The sequence below is a fragment of the Amphiura filiformis genome, unplaced genomic scaffold, assembly GCF_039555335.1.
Source record: "Amphiura filiformis unplaced genomic scaffold, Afil_fr2py scaffold_38, whole genome shotgun sequence".
NCBI lineage: Eukaryota > Metazoa > Echinodermata > Ophiuroidea > Amphilepidida > Amphiuridae > Amphiura > Amphiura filiformis.
In genome coordinates, this window is record NW_027305502.1 from 89,144 (window position 1) to 113,574 (window position 24,431).

The following is a 24,431-nucleotide window of genomic DNA, read 5'->3' on the forward strand; positions in this document are numbered from 1 at the left end:
TTGATCTGTCACCCAAAGACCCTTACAAGTTCAATTTGAACAGTAACTTTCATTTATCACTGATTTTGTTACTTATTTTGAAAAACCTGAGACCATAATACCTTAGGTATTATGGTCTCAGGAAAAACCAATGAAATTTGAAGCCGTTTTCAGGAACTAGAAATTCGAAGGAAAAGGTCATGTTCTCACCCAATGACCCCATATTTTTTACATTTTGCTCTCACCGAATGCCAAAAATCATGCTCTCACCCAATGACCCCATATTTTTACATTTTGCTCTCACCGAATGCCCTGAGTGCGAACGTGCCAGCCCTGGGCCCATCAAGTGCCCCTCCCCCCGGAACGCCAAATGATTTTGGTTGCTTTTTTAGGACATGCTTTTTTTTAGACCATAAAAATGTGGATAAGAAAATTCCACCTTTTTAGGGGGGTCTAAAAAAGTTTGATGTTGGAGTACCAACTTTTCACCCCCCCCCCCAGGTATTTATGAACGCTCCCTATAATCTGGATGGTGCTCCTGCAGAAAGGAGGGATCTACTACCATACTATTATACTAATGGCGACATACAGTAAGCGTTTCGCAGCGAATACGTTTTTCATAATTTGCTGACAACTTTCAAGTTTTAAGCCGTAAAAAGGATACGCTGAACCATGGGACGAAGTGATAAAAAGAAGAAGAGAAAAAGATCTCGGTCAAGGTCCCGAGAACGAAGTAGGGATAGCGAAAAACGCCGTCACAAAAAACAAAGGTAAGCTTACTAAAAAAAATAATAAATCATGCATCAGATCAGTGGCAGTGCCGTGACGCCACGGTGATCAATCATGAACGGCTCATGTGTTTCCCTTTGAATTGATTAAGCTTTATTATATTCATTATATTTACTGATATATTTACTGATTTTGGGAAATGGTAATACAGAGAAAACGTGACCATCATGACCATGGACATCATGTAGGTAACTAGGCTAGGCAAACCTTAGTTAACACATTTACTAGTCAGCGAATTCGCCGAGACCGGGGCCCCAACACAATGCATATTTACATAGAAATTTGAATTTTTTTCGAGAATAGGTGGGTGAAGGAAACCTACATAAATATGTTTTCTATACTTCACTTGACCCAAATATATGATTTTTTATGGTGATAATCAAGTCGCACATGGAATTTTAGAGGATTTTGATAGCAGTTCCATTAAAAAAGCTGCCATCGCCATGAGACTAAGATCTAGAAACACCCCGAAATGCCGTTTTGGGGAATTTTGCTAGCTGAATCTTTTTGATGAAAGTCAATCTTTGACAAGATGTAACTTTGCTACGGAAAGTGCTATGAAAAAAAAGGTTTTCAGTTTTGGCTTAGTTTACTCAAGGGCTTTAATTTGATATATAAAACGATGCAATTTGATGGCAAATTTGAATTCACCTAGGATACCTGTCATTGTCATTGTCATTGTCATTCACCTAGGATTGTCATTGACTAGACTTGCTTGCCAGTCCTATATACGCCGTACCTATGTATATTAAGGACTGGCTTACGCCATTTTGGATGTCAATGGGAAATACACACTTAACGATTTGCGCCGGTTAGAAACTTGAAAAAAAAATCTTTAAAATTTTATCAATGTATATAAAAGTGGTACCAACCTTATTGTGCTTGCTAATTTAAGACTCGGTTGAAACAAAATTAAGGATCGAATGCATTTTAGTGTCCAAAAGGCAAAATTATTGTCAAAGTTCTGCGAAATCGGCACCCTTGCGAAGGGTTCAGAATTGAATCGAACGAAAATATCCGATCTTTATGATCAAAAACACAAAATTACAACTTTAAACATACTATTGGCAGAAGACATTATTACCAAACAATATAGAATAGAAAATTTGACATCATTTTCTCAAAATATTGAAGAAATTTGCTCACTAGACATCGAAAAAGTACGCAATCCAATTCCCGTTCAAACGCGTGAGAAACTGAAAGTGCATAATCCCGACTATCATTGACTGAGTCTGAGTGTGAACGAGAGTACAAGACAAGCTTTATAGTCTACTAAGCTATTCACATGTGTTATATTATTACATTACGGTACACAGTTATATGTATAAAAGTTGAGAAACATCCCACAATCTAGACTATGCCATAGTCTATTTTTGATGTTAATCATGATGAAAGCATTCAGTTGAACTCGAAATTATACTGATTAATTACATCAAAATACTAGTATAAAATTGTTATGAAAAAGTTTATATAATTATATTAGTGAAAGTAAAAGTAAAGTGTACGTAGGCTTATATTATTGAATGCAACATATCATAATGTCAAAATTGTATTGGCACTTCAATACTGAACAATTCTGATTTTAGAATCTGCCAGTTTATTAATCGCGAAATTACAGGTTAAAAATAGACTATGGACTTTTGATTTTGAACGGGCAAAGTCCCTAACACTCACACTGTCAATCATACTTGTTTATCAATCAAATTTAACCACAAGCAAATACAAGACGCGTTCATGCACTTAATGACGCGTTCATGCAATTACACAACACAAAGGCGGGGTAGGCCACATACTTGTGTACCATGTAGTTATTAATGCTAATGACAGGTACCCGGAGGATTTAAACCATAACGAGATCGGGCGACCAATCACAAGCCAGATCCATTTAAAGATGCATTACATCATGGCCAATTTTAGTAGGCCAGATTTCCGACAATCTCATCCATAGAAGCTCATAGACAGCCGTGTTAAGCATGAAAACCGCAATCCAATGTCAGTAGTCCACTTGGGAAGCTAACAAACAGAGGGAGTAGGGTGACTGAAAAGAACAGATGTGAAAATCTATCAATTGTGCACACATTAATTAAATCAGAGTTTTAAGCTTAAATACAATATCCAGAGTATGCACAATGGGCAAGTGGACTACGGGGTAGTCTACCCACAATCACGTCCTTCATCCCGAGCCTTCATCATGGGTGTCTATCAGTATCACGCTACGGCGCGGTAGGAACATGTCGGTATCAGGAGGGTGAAAGTGCATAGGAACAATGCCAGAAACTACGTCACGCTATTGTTCGACTTAAACTACATCATTTTTAACCCCTTCCGTTTCCGTTAATACAGCTTTAGTCTCCTCCACCTTCGCAACACGGTACGTGGAGTGACTGGAATCACAATGACAGCGGAGGAGAATACTAGCTGGTCAGACAATTTAATTCTATCACGCATATAATACCTGAACAATCACCGTCATTTGATCGATTTACTACAGAATATATTGTATACACAAAATATAATTTTAAAATTGTAAACCTGTTAACTTATATACTTGTGTACTAAAGTATAAGGACACATGAATAAAATCATGTAGAAGACAAAATGGCCGCTAATCCGCCTATTGTCTAGACTTAAACTACATCTTCCTGTTTGTTACGTAATACTAGGATGCCATGCCCTGTCGGTATGTGCAAAGTCTATGGGAAATAAAGATTTTGTGTGTGCACAACTGCACATTGAATCAACTGATCATATCTTTGCATCCATATGGGTTACAGACATGGTTAAGAGCTCTTTTGAAAGATTATCGTATTAATTCTGCGAATTGTTTTTAATCATTTTGAACTCTTTTATGATTGGTTTCTAAAGTCTAAAAAATGCAAACCTTCAATTTATGTACAAAACTACCGGTACCCGTTTTCATATTTAACACTGTAGTAAGCAATGCGGATGTCTTCAAAATCTAAAAGTTGCTGTAAATTTTTAATTACCGTACTTATCCTTTCATAGTCAAAGTTTACATTTTCTGAGAGGAAATTTGGTGAGGAATCTAAATATGGACTTACTTTTTTTGTATGGATTAGGGGTAAAATGTTTCAGTTCAAAATATGTTGAATTGTAAAAAAATTGAACATATTTTGGGACACCCTGTATTAGGAGATTACCAAACAGCTGTGATTTAGTTTCTTCCCAAGTCAGTAGGCTCCCCCTAACCTCTATCCAAATCAATGTTGTACATGTAGGCCCCTACTTTCAGTTTATAACTGCAAGTTAGTAATAAGCAACGCATTAAGTGATCCATTTTTTATTTGGATTTTTTTATTCTGCAACTGTATTGGAATTGAATTGGAATTGAAATGAATGCTCAGAATTGAATTGAAATTGATTAGCTGTTAATTTCACTGCATTGGATTGGAATTAAAATGAAATGACTTTGAAATTGAAAAATTTAATTGGAATCGAATTGAATTAATTCTAAAGCAAGGTGGATTGAATTGGAATTGAATAGCTCAAGACTCAAGGTGTAGAAAGAATTGAATTTGAATAGAAATCAATTTTATGGAGTGAAATAACAATAATCCACACGCATATGACCGTTATGACGTTATAAACTACATGTAGCACGACTCGAAAAAATTACACCAATCACTCTGCGCAATGTTGGAACTAAGCAGCCAGGGGCTTCTGCAAGGTATGCACACACATTTAGCTTGTGTCCAAGAAATAAAAATAGCAACATATATAAAAATGGATTCTTGTACCTTTCCTTCCTCTTTTTCCATCCTTAATTACATGTAGATCTTCAAGTTCTGACAGTGAGAGTGACAGGGATAGAAGACGGCGAGACAGATCACGATCCAAGGACAGACGGAAACATAAACATAGGCATAATTCACGATCAAGATCACCTGTGGCAAAACGCAAAGAGAAGCCAATGGATCCACAACAGCTCAAGGAACAGAAAAGGTCAGTTGATAAGTACTTTGAATCAATTGTATGAATTTTTGTCCAGTGCAACAAGAAATAATTAAAAAGAAAAGAAACCAAGAAGGCTTACAGGGTTTTAGAGCATTAACCCTAACACCAGTAAAAACCACAAAATACCACGATGAAAAATTAGGCGCATGCATGCATCCCAGGGTATGCGACGACGCAATCATCAAGTGTGATATGCTCACGGAATTGCTGGCCGTGCAGCAATTACCTATGCAGCTACCGGTCCGCGATCGCGTGCTTGGCATGCGGGGGGTCAAAGGTTCGAATCCCGGGGGTACCAAGTCAAAAATTCTTCTTCTTCTTGAAAAATTCGGATCTTCTCTGACTTCCGATACCAAAAAGCATGGGTCAGTGTTAGGGTTAGAAAAGATGTATTTTTCCAGATTAGAGTGTCTTCTAACCCTAACACCAGTAAAAACCACAAAATACCACGATGAAAAATTAGGCGCATGCATGCATCCCAGGGTCTGCGACGACGCAATCATCAAGTGTGATATGCTCACGGAATTGCTGGCCGGGCAGCAATTACCCATGCAGCTACCGGTCCGCGATCGCGTGCTTGGCATGCGGGGGGTCAAAGGTTCGAATCCCGGGGGTACCAAGTCAAAAATTCTTCTTCTTCTTGAAAAATTCGGATCTTCTCTGACTTCCGATACCAAAAAGCATGGGTCAGTGTTAGGGTTAGAAAAGATGTATTTTTCCAGATTAGAGTGTCTTCTAACCCTAACACCAGTAAAAACCACAAAATACCACAATGAAAAATTAGGCACATGCATGCATCCCAGGGTCTGCGACGACGCAATCACCCTAAGTGTGATATGCTCACGGAATTGCTGGCCGGGCAGCAATTACCCGTGCAGCTATCGGTCCGTGATCGCGTGCTTGGCATGCGGGGGGTCAAAGGTTCGAATCCTGGGGGTGCCAAGTCAAAAATTCTTCTTCTTCTTGAAAAATTCGGATCTTCTCTGACTTCCGATACCAAAAAGCATGGGTCAGTGTTAGTTAATTTTTTTAAATATATTTCTTGAACCTCTATTAAAATTACTACTGAAATCACAGTTTATTTAGCAAGGTGTAGTACAGTACTTGTAATCAAATTTTATACTAAGGCTAAATAAAAAAAATTTTTGTAAGCTGTGAATATATGATATTACGTTTTTGGGAGCAATTGTACTGCATTTTTTGAGAAATAGAGTTCCTCCTCCCAAATAGTACTAGTTAGAGCAATAGCATATTACTGTAGAATTTCATCTACTGCCCTCCCGGTTTAACATTATTAATGAGGCTAAAAAACCAAGATGTTTCAGGTAGGCCATGTATACACATTTTGTTTGGGGGGCAATTTTACCGCATTTCATATTTTTATATGAGAAATCTAGAAAAATAGAATAAAAATGATGTAGAAGCAATATTTTTCCGCTTTCCAACTTTGAGTAATAAGTTAAGTACGGTAGTTTCTCTGATCTGATAACCGATCCACTAATCCATTCAGCCTTAGTCATAACATGTTGCAAATGATCACATTTAAATTTGAGCTCCCAACAGATTATATAGTACATGCAAGTAATAACATTTATAAATTATTTGCCCCTTGTAACCAAGTAATAAAAGATAAAAACTTGCCTTCTAACATTCACAGGAAGGAGAAAGAATTACTTAAGGCTACAGAATCTTTAGAAGAGAAGAGAGCTAGACGACTAGCCAAGAAGACGGCCAAGGACAGGAAACGCAAGGAGCAGATGGGATGGGATCAAGAAATGATGGTGAGGAGATGATACCCTTCATGCACTGTTGATGGAAAAAAATCCCCCACTTTAAAACACAAGAGTTATAATTTTGCACTAAAAAGTACATACACCTAGATGTAGATCAGCTTGATAAAGGACATTTATTTGAGATCAACTTGAGAAACAGGCTACACATGTAATGTTTGGTTTCATAGAAATTCAAAGTCAAAATTGCCATAGGCCTCTAAATTAATTTCCATTCCTCTGTACATTATGAGTCAATAATACATGTACATGAATTGTTCCAGGAAAATCTGTTTAGATTCTTGAGCACCCTGGGTAAAAAAAAATTGGTTCAACAATTATAATTGGCAAACAATTGTTTCAATGTTTTGGGCCTGTCAGCGGGACGATTTGGCTATTTCTTTATTTTTCATTCTATTTATTTTTTAATTGTTTTTGTTTTATCCCCCAAAATGTCCATGGGCGGTAAATCTGGCCCTTCGTGAGATCTCGCTGTGTTATATGGTTCAGGAACTGCCATGTGTAATACGCACCTTTAGGTTTTCTCTACCAGATGTCGATTAGTACCTAAATCCCTTCCCACAAGGTACATGTAATGGACATTTTGGATAACAATAGATGCAGTTCAGAGGTTAATCCATCTCCTTCGTCATGCAATACACATATTGTATTGTGAGTAGCAAATTCAATACAAATCAACATCCGGTAGAGAAACCCTAAAGGTTTGTACTATTTGACAATATATACAGATTTTAACATTAAGTTAACCCTAACCAAACTGAATCTCACTAAAGCTCACTATGAAAAGCCCTGTGCATGCATGGATATCATGTGATGCGATGACGCAATCAGCCCGAGCCATAAATGTATATACTCAGGGAATCGCTGGCTGGGCCAGCAAAACCGCCATGGGTACAGGCCGGTGATCTTGTGCGTGGCATGCAATGGGGCGGAGGTTCAAATCCCGGGGGGTGCCCGCTGACTTATTTGTTCATCTTCTCTCCTTTTTTGTTTGTTCTTTATCTTCCGATAGCAAAAAAACATGGGTACGGTTAGGGTTAACAAGAACCATTTATATAGCACCTTCGCCAAAAGTTACAAATTGCTAAACAAGAAACACTTTTAATTTTAAAATTTAAAAATTTGTTTGATCTTTTTTGCAGGGTTACACCAATGAAGATAATCCATTTGGAGATTCACAATTGTTGGAGACATTTGTCTGGCACAAGGTAAAGTATTTCATCACAGCTATTTTTGACAATTTTTTGCGTTTATCAGGAGTAATTATTCCCTGCCGAGCAATCAACAAAACTGAAATACCCCAACTGATCCTGACTGACTTGGACATGGAATCTATTCAAAATCACTCTCTTGTGACAGGATTTTGAATAGATTCCATGTACGTTCGATGCTACGTTTGGATATCGCAATCTTTCTAGACGCGTTGGGTCGGGGTGAGTTATCACCAAGTTACAACAGGTCAGTGTTCTTTCTTTTGGTTTGGGTCAGGATCAGCAAAGAAAATATACTAAACATTAGCTTAGAAAAGATTTTCAACATGGAGAGCTGATCAAACAAATATTTTGGTGACACATCCTGGGGGTTGGCACGTCGGCAAGTGCAGAACTTTTGTGGTACCGGATAATAGGCACTGTAGGCCTAAAATAAATGACTATTGTCATGGTTTATGGGGCGCTCATCGCCGAGTACAGAACTTTGGTAGTAATAGGCACTGGGTAGGCCTAAAATAAATGACTATTGTCGTGGTTTAGGTATGTGATAATGTAGCTCTGTAAATGGTAACTTGTGAAGGTAAAAACCATAATATGTTATTGCATAATTATTATTTTAACGTTATCTACAGAAAAATGACGAGGCTGGACTGTCGGATCTTGGTCAAGAGAACTTGAAGAAGCTGGTGAAAGACAAGCAAATAGAAAATAGGGTGAGTATAATTATAGAGTTTCTGCATACTGGCATTGTAAATTCAAAATACTTTGGTTAAAAAAACAAAAGTAGATATGCCTGACATCAAACTGAGTTTGTTTGATTGTACCACAAATAATAAACATAGTTTTTTACTTGTGTGTCTTTATCCCATAGCTTGAACTGCAGAAAGTCAAACAGCGTAGACATGAACGGGAGAAGGAGAGAGAACAGAGGGAGAAAGAAATGGTGAGTATTCTCATGTATAGGTATCTTGGTGTAGATTATTCATCCAGGAGTTCAAAACATTATTTTGTAAATTAAATCTAATACTGGAACTAAAATTTACAACTCACTTTGCAATGTTGCATCCGAAAACATCGGACTTCATCAGGCATCTGATTAATGATGGTGTGACAAGTGACGTCACAACATCTGATATCACACCATCATCAACATGCAGGTGTTGATTACAGATGTCAAGTTTCTATTTTATTTAATTCGAAAATTTCAGAATTATACATTTGCATGAAAACTGCATTAAGGTAGTATGAACGGCTAATCAAGCTTGCAGCAAAATAGCCACAATAGCAAATTGGAATTGTGTATTAATTTAAAACTTAGAACAAACTAAAGATAAGTCTTCACTCCACCTATTTTTCATAAAAATTTTACCATTTCTTATGTATTTCTTTATTTTTTGAAAATTACCTAAATTTTACCACATTATAATTTTTTTTGCCAACATGGAGTGTGCTATGGTTTCCAAACTTTCAGGGATGGTGTATAAGCTTAATATCTAAATTCTCTCGCCAGCTTTTTTGGATAAAGTGTTTGATTTTTAGAAAATTAATTTTAAATTTTTGATTTTAGGAAATTTAGAAACACCTATAACTTAAAATAGAAACACTTAATTAAAAAAAGCTGGCGAGAGAATTTTCTAAATTTGATTACCTTTCATATGACACCTTGTTTGTAGAAATTGGACCTATAATTAGCTCAAAAAAAATTCTAGAATTTAGGTAAATTAGTGTTTCTAGAAAAAGTCAAGAAAATTGAAAAAAGTACTAACATTACCATTTCATATCTCCTTTGTTAAGGTCAATATCTTGGAAAAAATTGATGTCCTTTATTAAGTAGCATTTTTGCAATAAAATAAATTAAAAACCAGATTTATACAGTGGGTATAAAGAAGAGAAAATCACATTTAAACAAATTACTTGTTTTCAAAAATTAAGCCGATTTGAAGAACTTGGCAACATAATAATAAAAATTGGCAGGTGAGTTTTTCTCGCCCATCTGCACATTCTGTATCATTTTCAAGCAAATCTGAGCATGACACCGTAGCCGTTCATACTACCTTAAAATGAGTACAAACAAGCCAAGTATTGGTTCAGTTGTTCTTGAGATAATTTCTTGACATTTAAGGAAAATATTCAAAAATTTGTACTTCTTATGTTGAAGCCTATGGTCAGCATGCAGAATATTAATTGATGTGTACATTTTGTACTTGCAGGAAGAGTTACAGAGAATGAGAGAAGCAGAGTACTTCAAAGAATGGGAACACCAGGAAGATAGTGTAAGTGCAGTGGGGGTGTGTGCGCTCAGTTACCCTATTCAACCAGGGATATCAATCAGACTTATTACTTTACACAGTCAAACAGGGATATCTGTGGTTCCATTTAGTACTTTAAATAGTCCGGCTGCCAGTGGGTATGACATTGTTTTGGTGTCCATAGTTTTGTTTTTGATGGATATTGCTTTTAAACTCAAGACTGCCAACCTCAAAAATAGGTTTACTGGACCTCTGTCAGCATTGAGCATTTTGAGATATGGCAGGTCAAAGTTTATACAGAGGTCAAAATTCAAAGTGCTCAAAGGCTGTTGAAAAGTTGTCCAAATTAATCCTGCTATACCCCTGTGGAAGATTGAGTTTGGTAGCCGGATTAAAACCTATGCAACTAACTGGGTCCGAGTGCGTATGTGTTCGCCAACAAATGGTGACACATGTTGATGTTTCACATTTAAATCGTTTACCTCTCTGCAATGGGGGATCGACCTCGTTTTCAGATGTCTGTGAATGACAAGTATGGGGTTTCAAAATAATCAAATCTAGCCAATTCCGTTCGGCAGATTTCATTATGGAATAGCTTAATGGAGCATAGAATTCTATAGATTCATTTTGGCTTTACCGCCCTCCCACAAGTGATGATATCAATTGGGGATTATTTTGTCATATGGGTGAATCCTAAAATACTATACACCGTCTCCCCTGAATTATGCCAAACAGTGATAGAGATAGAGTAGGTTATGATGAATCTAACGGACAAAGACACAAAACATAACGAGGGTCAATAAATGATAGAAGAGGATACCTTGAATATGCGAACAACTGAAAAGAGAGAGTAAGGCATGCCAAGTAAAATGCTTGGTTTTGCTGTTGTGTATAGGAATAAACAATGTTGAATAATTGAAGTGAACACTTAAGATTTATGCACTGTATAACCCTATTTACAAGCCGACGACGGAACGTCGGCTTGTTCTGTCTTCTTCCAATTCTTTCTTCTTTCTTCTTTCTTTCTTTCTTTCTTCTGGCAACCAATCAGCTGCATCTAGCTCCGCAAGGGATTCACAGATTTCAACCAAACTTGACCCAAAAGACCACTGGGCTAAGCCAAACCTGCCATTTGACTTTGACCTTGCTGTGACCTTTGACCTAGCTATAATGGTCAAAAATGTGATTTCACAAAAAATGCTACTCCTTCCACAAATTTCATGCGATGAAGACATGGTTATATCATGTGACTCCACTTTAGTCGGTGTCTATAGGGTGTGCTCAGATAAGAGGTCAAAGGTCATTAAGGGGTCATTTCGGTCAAAGTCTAAAAATATTCAAAAAATCACTGTCTTTACAAATTACATAGCAGAGAGTCGCCATTAGCACACATGCATCGCTACTAGCCAGGGTCTTTAGATGCCTACAGTTTTGGGGTCAAAGGTCATTAAGGGGTTACTTCCGGTCAAAAAACAAAATTATCAAAAATGTACACAGAAATTTTATCTCAAAATGTAAACAGACCAGAGTAATATAACCACCATACAAGAATCAGTGTTACCTGATGTGTGCATGGTATTTTTATTTTTTGGGTCAAAGGTCATTAAGGGGTCACTTCCTGTTTTTAGCTAAATAACTTCAAGAATTTTTATCTCAACAACTGAACATAGTAGAATTTTTTAATTAAAATTGGAACAATACATTTTGTCGGTGTACGCAAGGTTTTTTTCCCATTGAGGTCAAAGGTCAATAAGGGGGTCAAAAGGTCAAAAAAAAAAATAAAAAAAATCAAAATCCATGTATAAGTTCCGAATAAGCTGAAATTTACCAGGAATATTTCTTATGACATCCTAAGCACAATGCAAGAGCAGTTGACCCGTGACCAAGGGGTCAAGGTATAGGGGTCAAAGTTCAAGAGTCGGCTTGTACCTGTTCTATGGAACGGCGGTTTCTAGTTTATACTGTTTTTTCTTAATTTCAGTTTCATCTTCAGCAAGCCAAAATGCGCTCTAATATCAGGATACAAGATGGCAGAGGTGAGAAAATAATTTCTTTTATTTTTGTTAAGGATTAAAAAAAAGTGAAGTCCCAAGCATACATTTTATATATTATAAAGAAGTGATAACACACATCGTGTTAACGAACTAAAATCTGAGGCCCTGCCAATTGTGTGTTGTATAATCATGATGATAGCATAATGATTTACTTGACCCAGTCAAGTATGTTGTTTTGTTGTTGAATTTTTATATGTACATGATAAATGTCATAATGTTCTATGTGCAAAAAATCAAAACATAGGAAAGTGTGCTTATTTTTTCCAATTTATTTTTTGTATATAAATTAATAAAGTGATATTGAACATTTGTCCGTACTGTCCATTCCTTTCATTTTTTCAGCTAAGCCAATTGATCTCCTTGCTCACTATGTGGGATCAGAAGATAATGAAGATCTCTCTGTAGAAATGCAAGAACCATATAATGTTCTCAAGGTAGGTTGCTTTATTTTCTATTATTAACATACAAAAAAATGTTTAAAAACATGTTTAAAAAACCTTATCAGATGAAACATATTATCGTTGGGCAGAATAAACCTCCTTTTTTTATCATTAGCCCCTGAACATGTTTAAAGCAAAACCTCTTATGTAACCTCTTGGCAGTTTTGTTTTAAACATGTTCAACGGCCCAGGTACACTGGAGGTTTTTCAACTGGAATAGCCTAATTGGTTTATATAACTGAGTTATATCTTTAAATCAAAATGTGCTTGTTTCCTAAGGCCAAGAAAAAAAGAATGTATGTCTCAGACACCTGCGCGCATTGCTATGTGAAATCCAATTTTGCCCCTATGTTCATTTTTTCAGTATCGTATAGCGATCCAATTTGTCTTTTTTTCGCAGTTTGGTTGTTGTTTTTTTGTACACATTTTGCCATGATTGTAAAAGAGACAAACAAAACTATATACTATTCATTGTATATATATATTACTATGTTTCTGTATTTGAATATCAAAACGTACATAAATATTGTGCCTTGAATGTAAAAAAAATAGATATATAAAAATATCGCATATCGCATAGCTCATATTCTTAAAAAAATAAAAAAATAAAAAAACGCATAGCACTTAGCTTTTTTACCAAATGTGTCTGAGACATACTTTCTTTTTTATTTGGCCTTATGTACTTAATTCTAACCCAGCATTGGGCTATTCTAGCTGAAATGCATACACCACTTATGGAAGACATGACCGACCTTAATCTCCCACACAGGAAATGTGAATTTCAAATAGATTTACCTGAATGAGTGACTTTGTAAGCTACAACCTCCTATGTGGGAGATAAAGATCATGTCTTCCAAGTGGGTGTATGGATTTCTACTGGAATAGCCCGATTGGCTTATATAACCGATGTTATCTTAAAATCAAAATGTGCTTGTTTCATTCAGGGATTGACAATTCAGGATTGTGAAGATCTGCTGGAAGATATCAAAGTGTATGTGGAACTGGAGCAGGGTAAAAATGCAGAGTTCTGGAAAGATATGACCATAATAACGGAGGATGAGATGACCAAACTCAAGAAGATTGCACCAGAATTACAAGGTATGGCATCACTATTCATGCAGGTGTCAACTGTGACAAGTTTCTAATTTTCTTTAAAAATTCAAAAATTTCAGAATTATAAATTTGCATGACCATATTTGGAATCAGCATGAAAAATGCATTAAAATGAGTACAAACAAGCCTAGTATTGGTTCGGTGGTTCTTGAGATAGCTCTTGATATTTAGAGAAAATATCGCAGAACTTGGGATTTTTTATGTTGAAGCCTATGGCTAGCATGAAGAGCATTAACATTTATATCGAGGGCTTAGAGTAAGAACTAGCTATGTCCACAATTACATGTTACTCATTTCGCAACAAATGGACGGTTAATTCTGCCGTCTATAATATATGCCTAATGTAATGGGGGTATGTACACGGTCACTTGCGTCTAACTAACCATGCTAACCATGCTAAAAAGTAACCATGCATATACCCCAAAATCACTTGCATTTAATATGGAGGGCAGAATTAACCATCCATTTGTTGCCGAAATGAGTAACATGTAATTGTGGACATAGCTAGTTCTTGCTCTAAGCCCTCGATATAATCTACTTGTCCATTGGGCCAGTTGCTATGTTTGACAACTTGCCCATCAGATTTTCAACTAGATTTACAATTGGACAGCCAGCCAAGAACATTATTTGTTCCTGAACTCAATGATTTATAATTCATTGGTAAAGGGAAAGTGAAAAAACAAAAACAAAAACCTGACTGATCCTGGTATTTTAGTTAAAAGCGACAAAATATATTAACCTGTTCTAGGGGCGAACTGACTTGCCAAGATGCTAAATAACCATTAAAAAATCACAGAAAGCTTGAAAAATGTGGGAACATTTACAAACACACTTCTTTTCAAAACGGCTGATTTTAAATTCATACAGCTAAAATAAAAAAATCCCCAAAACAGAAAATCTTTGTCGATCAGGCCTGTAAAACAGTTTTTTGTTGGCCTAGCTCAGTGACGACCATATTCAAAGATCAGAGTGTATAGATAAATTTAACATCATTAGAAACTTTGTTCAAAAACGTTGTACAAAAATTTCATAATCACTATGTGGCCTCAACTATAAAAGCTTGTCGAACATCGTGCTACTAGGTCAATTCTTTGTCAACGTAGGGGGTTCAATCATACGAGGACAGACTCAGAACTCTAAATCTCACAACTTTGAAAACTACAAGGACTTATTTGTCTGTTTCATTCGCTTGTTCATGTCTTACTAATGCCAATCCCTTTCTTTTTTCCAGGTGGTGTGTTAATACGAGACATGAAGCTTTAATATTTAAACAATCAATCACTCCTAAAACAGATGCTTACAAAAACTCTCTTTTAGTTAATTTCCCAGTGTTATGGTCTTAAATTCCATCCGATATCAGAGACTCATATCTCACCTGTAGCAAGTCTACTTTTAAATCTCAACTCAAATCTCACTATATGGAGCATGATGATTAATATGTATTGATGCCTTTTGTATTTTTTTTCCAATAATTATAATTTGTATGTGCGTGGTCTGCTGAGTTGGGAGCGCTGCGCCTTGTGGTGACAGTGCTCTTTTGTGCTTTCAGTGTTCCCCGGCAGCTCAGTAGACCCAATTTGTTGTTTTGTCTCAATTTTGTTGTTAATTGCCAGATGAATACAATAAAATTAAATTAAAATAACAGTTTGATAATTTTTTTTTTTTTTTTTTTTTGAAATCCAGATGGTGCGGATAGACGTGAGGGCATCAATGCATCAGTCAGCAATGAAGTAGCCAATGTGTTCCAAGGCAAGAGTCATAGTCAACTACTAGCACTCAAAGGTACAATCATGCAGCGCATCAAAAGTGGAAAGGCTGGTGTAGATATAGGTGAGTGTAGTGAGCATTAACTCTCCCCATGTGGGTGTCAACTGCAGACGACAAGTTTTGAATTTTTTTAAATTAAAAAATGTCAGAATTGTTAATTTTATGATCATATTTGGAATCGGCATAAAAATGCATTAAAATGAGTACAAACAAGGACTGTATTGGTTCAGAGGTTCTTGAGATAGCTCTTGATATTTTGAGAAAATATCTCAAATTTGGACTTTTTATGTTCAAGCCTAGCATGCAAAGTATCAAGAGTGGAAAGGTTGGTGTAGATATTTGAGTGTAGTAAGGGAGGGAGAGCACTTAGTTGATATCGTTATGAATTTGGCAGATGGCTGAATCGGGAATCGGTAAATTTTGGTAAATTCATGTTATGCATGCATTATTTTTAATTGGAGAACAAGGGATCAATGCTTTACCTATAAAGGGCAGCATATCATTTTTTTAACTGTTATCATCGTACTGCGATGCACTGTTAGCTAACCCTGTATGTTCTTTTGATTACTTATCATGCTGTTATCATCTGATCTCTGGACCACGGCTGTAATGAATTAACGCTACGCCCTTGTGATTCTCCGATTTTGGGAGAATCAAAGTCTTGCAGAATTGGGTGAGGAGAATGAACTTTGATTCTCCTGAGCTTCAACGAGTCTTGAGGCCCTGCTACGACTCGTATGCTATTTTTTAGCTTGTGCAATATATTAATTATTGTATCACCCTCAAAGCCATTCAATTATGATATAATTATTATAATACCCATTATTGTATTTTGACAGGTTATTGGGAGTCATTACTGCAGCAATTGAATGCTCACATGGCTAGGGCTAGACTAAGAGAACGGCATCAAGAAAAACTGAGGAATAAGCTGGCATCTCTCAGACAACAGGTATGTTGCGGTTGTAGTTGTCTCACATAGAGTTATATTAGACAAGCTTCCCCTGCCATCTATCTCATTTCCTTTCCTCTCTCTCTTTCCATCTCCCCTTGTGTATTTGTCTTCTGCTCTATCTCTCCCTACCTGTTTTTCTCTCTCCATCTCTCTCTCCTCCTCCTCCTCCTCCTACTCCTTCTCCTCCTCTATCTCCATCTCCTCTCTCTCTTAAAACTGAAGATAGAAGTAAAGATTCCCATGTAAAGGTATCTCTCTCTCTCTCTTTACCCATTCTTACTTTTCTCTCTCTCTCAATGTAGTCACATACATAAATGCAATGTAAAAGGACCCCATTATTTTGAATTAATAGCATTGATTTGCATCTATAAGTGACATAACTCACCACGTTTTGAACAAAATAGTTAAATATTCCTTTGTGTTCATTTCCTCCCAGCAACAAGTGGACACAAAGCCATTGTTTCCTGCCGGTACATTAGAGGATTCCAAGCCCCAAGATAGTGGTGAGATTGCCCTGCCTTCATCAGACTCAGAAGATGAGGTCCCAGTCAAACAAGAACCAAGCACTAGCGGAGTCAAGCAAGAACCAAGTACTAGCGCAGTCAAGGAAGAACCAAGCACTAGCGGTGCTGAAGCTAAGGCGGCAGAAGAGTAAGTCAGATTATCTTTGTCATATATACATATAAGGGTAGACGGACAGCAAACTGATTATGCGACTGAAATTAACACTATAGATCAAAGTTGTGTTTGATCAAAGATTTTATGGAAAATGCTTTATTTTATTACACCAAGATTTATGATCAAAATATTTAATTCTCGATCATAAGAGCATGTACATACTGAGTCCACTGCGTCAAACACACCTTTTATGGAATAAGATGATCATGACGTAACCTTGAACTAGCCTAGCAATGACCATATTCAATGACTGATTAGTCAGCTTACAAAAACTCTCAAACACTCTCAGTTACTCCATAGCATATGGTCATTACATCGTACGCTTGATGCAAATATTTGTGAGTACCGAGTGGGCTCAGATGATCAAAGATTAGACATTTTGATTGCAGTATCATGCGCATATTTTGGGGGCGCCAGCCCCCCTGGGTAAAAGCAGGGGGTGGCAAAAACTAGGGGGCGGCTGAAGAAGAAGGGGCGGCAAACGAAGGGGCGGCGGAAGAAGAAGGGGCGGCAAAAAGAATTAGTAAAGAAAAAAGGGCAGAAAAAATTTGAATAGTATAAAAAATTTTGAAAAAGATTGTACAATACATCAAAATGTGTTGCTTTTAGGGTGCTGGTGCTGATAATCCTTTTTTTTTTCTTTTTTTTTTTCTTTTTGCTCTTCACTTTTTCAAACCACCGACAAAAAATTTTGGGTCAACCTTTTCGGGCTGTTGAGGAAGGTGCGGCAAAATTGAATTTTCTTCAGCCCCCCGGGGTAGGGGCGGCCACAGTTCGCCACTGAGTATAGTTCAAAAGAATTCCTGCATACAAATTCAAACATTCACATTACATACCTAAATGACAGTTTAGTGATATAATATATCGTAATCTCAAAATGTATTTAATTTGAGTGTTAAGTGCTAGCACTGAACTGTTTTTTAAAGTGTTACGCCTTTTAACAGGCATATTTTGTTTTGACTCTTGTTTCTCATTTCTCTTCTAACTCTCAAAATATTTTTGCAGGCCAGAATCAGTGTTCACTGAGGAAGATCTAATGGAGGAGAGCAAAGATGAATATCTTCAGGGAGCATACAGTCCTAAACTCCTGAGTGCTAGAGATCTACCTCCCGACACATTTGTCTTTGATCCAGATGAAGATGCTATGAAGCTAACAAGGACGAGGGATCAACTTATTACTACTGGATCTGCAGAGGTAAAGAGAGATTTTGCTTTCTTTTCATGGGTTATAACCTACAGACTAAAGACATATAGAGGTTATCCACTTCACTCATGTGTGACTTCTAACAAAAGGCGCTGGTTCCCGTAGTATTCCTCATTCAAACCAATTCAATGCATGACCTCGGAGTTACCTGCATGACTTTGGCGGGTTATTTTGAAACAGTGATGGTTCCACATGCAGGGACTTCTTTTGAAAGTCCTAAACAAGGTATAGCAGTCGTTGATAGGATATGCAGCTTATAGAACACGGATAACCTCTATAGGTATACAAGTCAGCAGTGATTTATAATTTATATTAAAACAATGTCATATTTCTTGTCCAATATATCATAAAATTTGCTTACCTGGTTGGCAAGGACTGATTTGTCGTAGTAAAGTCAGCCGAGAGAATAAGGAAGTTAAGGTGATGTTGTACTTGTCGACAGACATTATGTTTAATAGAGTTTTCCAAAGTTCAGATACAAGGAGAGTAAATCTTAGTGAATTTTAAATTCAACAACAAAATGTGATTTAATTTTCATAGCAAAACTTTTTACAGCATTCCTGTTACTCATTTGTAATATATTCAAATGATTTGTGCTTAATTTAGATCTACTAGATGAATGCCTTTTCCTTGATGATAAGAATGCACAAGCCATAACTTGAATGTTCAGGGTGTCCCCAAAAAGGTTACACCAAGAAAATTATCCATATTTTGCGATGTTTCAACAAAACAATTTAATTTTTTCTTTTATTATTTGTGACGTGTCATGTCAAAAGGAGACACTTTTGGGCAGGTTATCAATTTTGAGGTTTTTACATAGCTTAAATATAGAGATATTTTGCTCCACAACGCCATTTTCCCCAATGAAATCGGACATTCCTAAGCGAAGATATTGAGTTAAATAAGTTACGGTATTATAAAATTGGAAATTGAGATATCGACCTTTAAAAATATTATTGACAATGTTGAGAGTAGGAATTACCTTGAAAATGTCTCTAAAAATACAAGATGCCAGTTATATTCCGGTCTGAAACTATCAGACAATATTGTAAATATTAATAACATCACAAATTTGCAACAAACCAAAATTGTGAAAAAAAATCACCCTGGGCAGATTTTTGGCTATTTCTCCATTTACCATCCTGCCCAAAAGTGTCTCCTTTTGACATGACACGTCACATTTAGTCTTGCAATTGTCTGCTAAGTTTCAACTCCATAACTGAAAATCAACTTTAAATTATGAGTGCAAGATGACAGGGGTGTCAAGAATGACATCAAAATATCTCACAACTGAAGTTAAACACACACCCACTTTTGTTTTCACATTTTTCTTTAATACTTTTAAATTATTTCAGTGGCATGTACAAAGGAGGGCACAAATAATTTTTTTACTACTTTTTACTACTTTACAAACAAGCAACAGGAACATGTAATATATCAATGTAAAGCTTATTTTGATGAAAAGTTGCCTGTACAATATCTCAAAAAATGAAAATGTTAACATTGCAGCATATTTGTGGGGAATGGGCACATAATGAATATCCTCCAGTTGGAGAAATTTGAGGTTTATGGGGTCATTATCTATTCAGTTTGGCTTTGTTGGTGATTTCAGTCTGAAGAATCAAGACTCTCTTTCCCTTAGTCTTGTGAAATCCTCCACAAGATACAGTACGTGCCCTTGAACATGTATCTGACGAGTTTGCTTATTTTCATCATATTCTGTGCATTCTTTGTTTCCAGGCTACAGTAGAGAGTGAATTTATCAAGCAAGCCAAGGCAGGTATGGATAATGATGAAGCAACCTTTGCAGTGGAGGTGAATGTGGAAAACAAACCTTACTTATGGCAAGACAAATACAGGCCAAGGAAACCGAGGTTCTTCAACAGAGTCCATACGGTAAGTTGAGGGATGGAGACATTGAATTCTTGATGATTATTGCCAAAGATAATTGCATATGAAGGAGATGTTGCGTTGATATTGTTATGAATTCGGCAGACAGCTGAATCCGTATTTGTCTTTTCGTAAAATTCATATTACGCATGAATTAATTTGAATTTGAGAAAAAGGGATTGAGCGCTTTAGCTCTAGATGGCAGCATATCAATTTGTTAACAGTGTTCAGCATTAGTACAGTCGACTCGGCGATGATACCGTTTAAAAATTGATATGCTGCCCTCTTGAGATAAATCGGTGATTCCTTGTTGGTTAATTTAAAAATAATTCATTCGCAACATGAAATTACCAAAAGACGAGTATGGATTGAGCTGTCTGCCGAAATCATAACAAAGTAACAATATAATTCCTTCGTTTAGACTGGGATAAGAAATCTTTAAAATTCTTGGGAAGTCATATCACTTGTGACTATTATGTCAAAATGTACCTTTTTTATCCTACGTGTAGTCTTGTGACTCCAAATGAGGTAACTAACCCATTGGTTAGTTATCTCAGGCGTAAAATATTTTCTTTTCTATATGAGATGACAACTTGCGTACAACAGTAACAAATGTAAGGGAACCAGATGTTTGTGTAGAATGTTTCTGTTAAGTCATCAATAATTGCAGTATGTCATCATAACTCCAAGGATTAGTGCCAGAAGATCCTATCTGCAGTAGCTGCCCCATAGACATTTGGATAATTTCTGTATTCTATATTGTACATAATCTAAAAATATGACACTTGGCAGCTATTGCAGATAGGGAATTCTTTCCCTAACCCTTGTGTATTTTTAGCATGTGTAGGGCAAGAAAGCCTTATCTGTAATAGCTGCCAGATGTTATATTTTGAGATTGTGCACAATATAGAATGCAGAAATTGTCCAATGTCTATAGGGCAGCTATATTATAACTGTTCTTGTTTGGTTTGGTCTCTCATTACAGGGTTTTGAATGGAACAAATATAACCAAACACATTATGACATGGATAACCCACCACCAAAAATCGTACAAGGATACAAGTTCAATGTAAGTGTAAAACGAGATACAAAAGACTTATTATAAGATGAACTCTGGCTTTGGTAAGATTGTCAGTGGGGTTAGGTTTTGTAGCTAAATGTATGCGACATACCAGTTTAAGAAACCTTCCATTTGTCTGATTGTTTTATTTGGTTTGGTTTTATTCTCTGTACCATTGCAAATTTTATGAAATAATACAACTTCCAAAAGGGTCACTTTACAGACAGTGAGATATAGAGTCAAGTTAGTTCAAGCCTCTGTATGGTTGTAGAAAAAATGATCTCTTGAAATTCCCTTGAACAAGGAACTAGCTGCCTAATTGTCTCAGTTTACCTGTATGTTACTCGGGGTCGGGGAGCTGATTCTGGTTGCGATGGTTGTATTAGGCAGACTAAGAGACTGCACCTATCAATATACATGTAGGTGCAGTCTCATGGTCTACCTAATTGAGCAGTGTCCCTGAATGCTGAAAAAAAGTTTATAAGGTGTGTCTTGGGCCACAGTGGTCAGTGAAAATCTATAAAATGTGCAGAGGCCGGAGGGTTGGCATCATGCACTATTAAATTTATTGAAATTTTTTTTTTTTCATAATTAGGTTACAAAGTTGCATTCATAATTGAAGTTATGGTACATTACCATCTTGAGAAGGCAATGTACCAATTTCAGTATAATTTTAAGAAAGATTTTATACCCCATGAAAAGTTATTTTTTGTTTGTCAAAACCAGTTGAAGAAACTTACATTTCTTGCTGACAGTTTCGTCAGTGAACCACTGACTTTCTCGAAGCTTGGTGTTGTTGTGATGATCCAACAGCTGATGACTGGCGGGAAGTTGGAGACTTGTAGCAAGACTAACATCGCTACCGGAAGTGATATAACTTCAGCCAGTCATCAGCTGTTGGATCATCACAACAACACCAAGCTTCGAGAAAGTCATTGGTTCACTGACGAAACTGTCAGCAAGAAATGTAAGATTCTTCAACTGGTTTTGACAAACAAAAAAATAACTTTTCATTTGTTAATTACCAAACCTGATGAACCTGTTCCAAAATTTTATACCCCACTTTGAAATTTATATTGTAACAGTTGAATTGTAGAGTTTGAAATATGCTGCAATCACAGCACTTTGTCTGGATATGGGAACAAGCATAGGTCTGATAGGTGAAATATTCATAAAAATGAATTGTGTGTTATTCTGCATTGAATGGCCAAAATGTTGAAATTGGAACACAGTGCTGTGCACATCAAAGAAAATGACTTCCAATGCTTTAGAACATGGAAACAAGTGTCGCCATGGCATTAAAAAACTTGTGACCCTAAAAGATGAAAGTAGTACATGTAAAGAAAATAATATGCAATACATACATGTATAATCATATTTTTGCCTTTTATCTTTCAGATATTTTACCCCGATTTAATAGACAAGAGGAATACCCCTGAATACACATTGACACCGTCATCTGACAATGAGGAATTTGCTGTGCTTAGATTCCAGGCTGGACCACCATATGAGGTAAGACATAATAACATAGTTTGAATGATTATAGTCTTGTATGTTTGTCTTGTAAATTAGTCTTACTAGAACTTGTTCAGAAAATGGCTCTGATTGGGCAAATACTTGTGGGAAATAAGTTTGAAGGTGTGTGAGATATCGTAAAGAATTCAGCAGACGTATGGCCGAATCCGGATGCATCTTTTTGATTAATTCATGTTAATTATTTTGAATTAGAGAACAAGGGATCGAGTACTTCAGCTCTAGACGCCAGCATTTCAATTTTCTAACAGTGTTCAGTGTGATAAGTAAGCAAACGAGGGCAGCATACTGGGTCAGTTAACACTAACAGTGCAGTGCCACCTTGAGATAAATCGTTGATCCCTTGTTCGCTAATTCAAAATTAATTCATGCATGAATTTACCAAATGCCAAATACAGATTTGTCTGTCTGATAAATTCATGACAATATGTAAACCAGAGGTCATCCATAGATTATTTATTACCAAGGTTGGTCAAAATACTTGGATTTGCACAAATGTTTAATAAAGTCACTTGATTCAAAGAGAAATCACGATTTGAAATAGATGCATAATTTTTGCTAAATTTCATGAAAAATAAAGATTTATTGGGCTATATAAAATGAAAGAAATTTCAAATAAAGGCCTAGATGATATCATTATGAGTTTATCAGACTGCCGAATCCATATTCACCCTTCGGTCAATTCATGTTGCGCATGAATTGTTCTTGAATTAACGAACAAGGGATCAACGTTTTAGATTATAAAGGACAGCGTATAAATTTTTAATAGGGGTCAGTGTGATAAGTAAACAAAAGAGGCCGACATACAGGGTTAGCTAACAGTGCAGCGCAGTATGGTCAACGATGATCACCGTTAAAAAATTGATATGCCGCCCTCTATAGGTAAAGCGTTGATCCCTTGTTTGCCAATTCAAAAATAATTCATGCGTAACATGAATTTCCAAAAGACTTAATACGGATTTGGCTCTCTATGATATAATGCACAATTACATACCTGAGGAAAATCTTAAGATGGTAAGATCTTAAAATTAGGCAATTTTCATCTGGAAATACTGGGATCTAAGAATTAGCATGGGACAATTTGATCCAAGAATTATCACTTTCATGAAAGGCGTTTCATCATATCTTATGCATTTTATCTTATGATTTATCCGACCTTCATCCCCCAAGGTCAGGTTTTTTTTTCTTTAAACAAGATATTTCGACAAAGTATCCACCAAGATCTTTAAAACTGTTTTATGCATTTTTTCTTGGTATTTTCTAATTTCAGGACATAGCTTTCAAGATAGTGAACAGGGAATGGGAATACTCGCACAGACATGGATTCCGATGTCAATTCAACAACAGCATCTTCCAGTTATGGTTTAGATTCAAACGCTACAGATACAGAAGATAGGTGGAACAATCCGTACATGGAAGAACTTTAATAACTCTCTCCACACAGGTGTCGACTGCAGATGACAAGTTTCAATTTTTTTTATGATTTAAAAAATATCAGGATTCTAAATTTTCATAACCATATTTGGAATCGGCATGTAAAATGCATTAAAATAAGTACAAACAAGCCTAGTATTGGTTCAGTGGTTCTTGAGATAGCTCTTGGTATTTTGAGAAATTATCTCTAAACTTGGACTTTTTATATTGAAGCCTGTGGCTAGCACCCAGAGCATTAACATGATATAGCCTTCAATCAGTATGGTCAACTGATTATGAGAACTCGCAAAGACATGGTTTCAGTAGGCCAGTT

At 36.3% G+C, this 24,431-nt stretch overlaps 1 protein-coding gene across 1 annotated transcript; it reads left to right on the forward strand.

The window, feature by feature from the left end:
- Positions 1-535: 535 nt before the first annotated feature.
- LOC140144070 (splicing factor Cactin-like) lies at positions 536-24,157 on the forward strand. The gene is made up of 18 exons (XM_072165907.1): positions 536-749; positions 4,564-4,731; positions 6,401-6,524; positions 7,676-7,741; positions 8,377-8,457; positions 8,616-8,687; positions 9,955-10,017; positions 11,975-12,029; positions 12,390-12,481; positions 13,432-13,585; positions 15,284-15,430; positions 16,207-16,316; positions 16,756-16,970; positions 18,003-18,192; positions 19,942-20,097; positions 21,077-21,160; positions 22,550-22,663; positions 23,955-24,157. The coding sequence occupies exons 1-18, from the start codon at positions 652-654 to the stop codon at positions 24,078-24,080; spliced, it is 2,115 nt and encodes a 704-aa protein (XP_072022008.1). The 5' UTR covers positions 536-651; the 3' UTR covers positions 24,081-24,157.
- Positions 24,158-24,431: the final 274 nt, after the last annotated feature.

Excerpts from the sequence above, each read along its gene's own strand:
- LOC140144070 (XM_072165907.1), top strand. The coding sequence starts at position 652 with ATGGGACGAAGTGATAAAAAGAAGAAGAGAAAAAGATCTCGGTCAAGG. Across the intron at positions 8,688-9,954 it reads AACAGAGGGAGAAAGAAATG|GAAGAGTTACAGAGAATGAG; the intron begins GTGAGTATTCTC and ends TTGTACTTGCAG. Across the intron at positions 12,482-13,431 it reads AACCATATAATGTTCTCAAG|GGATTGACAATTCAGGATTG; the intron begins GTAGGTTGCTTT and ends TGTTTCATTCAG.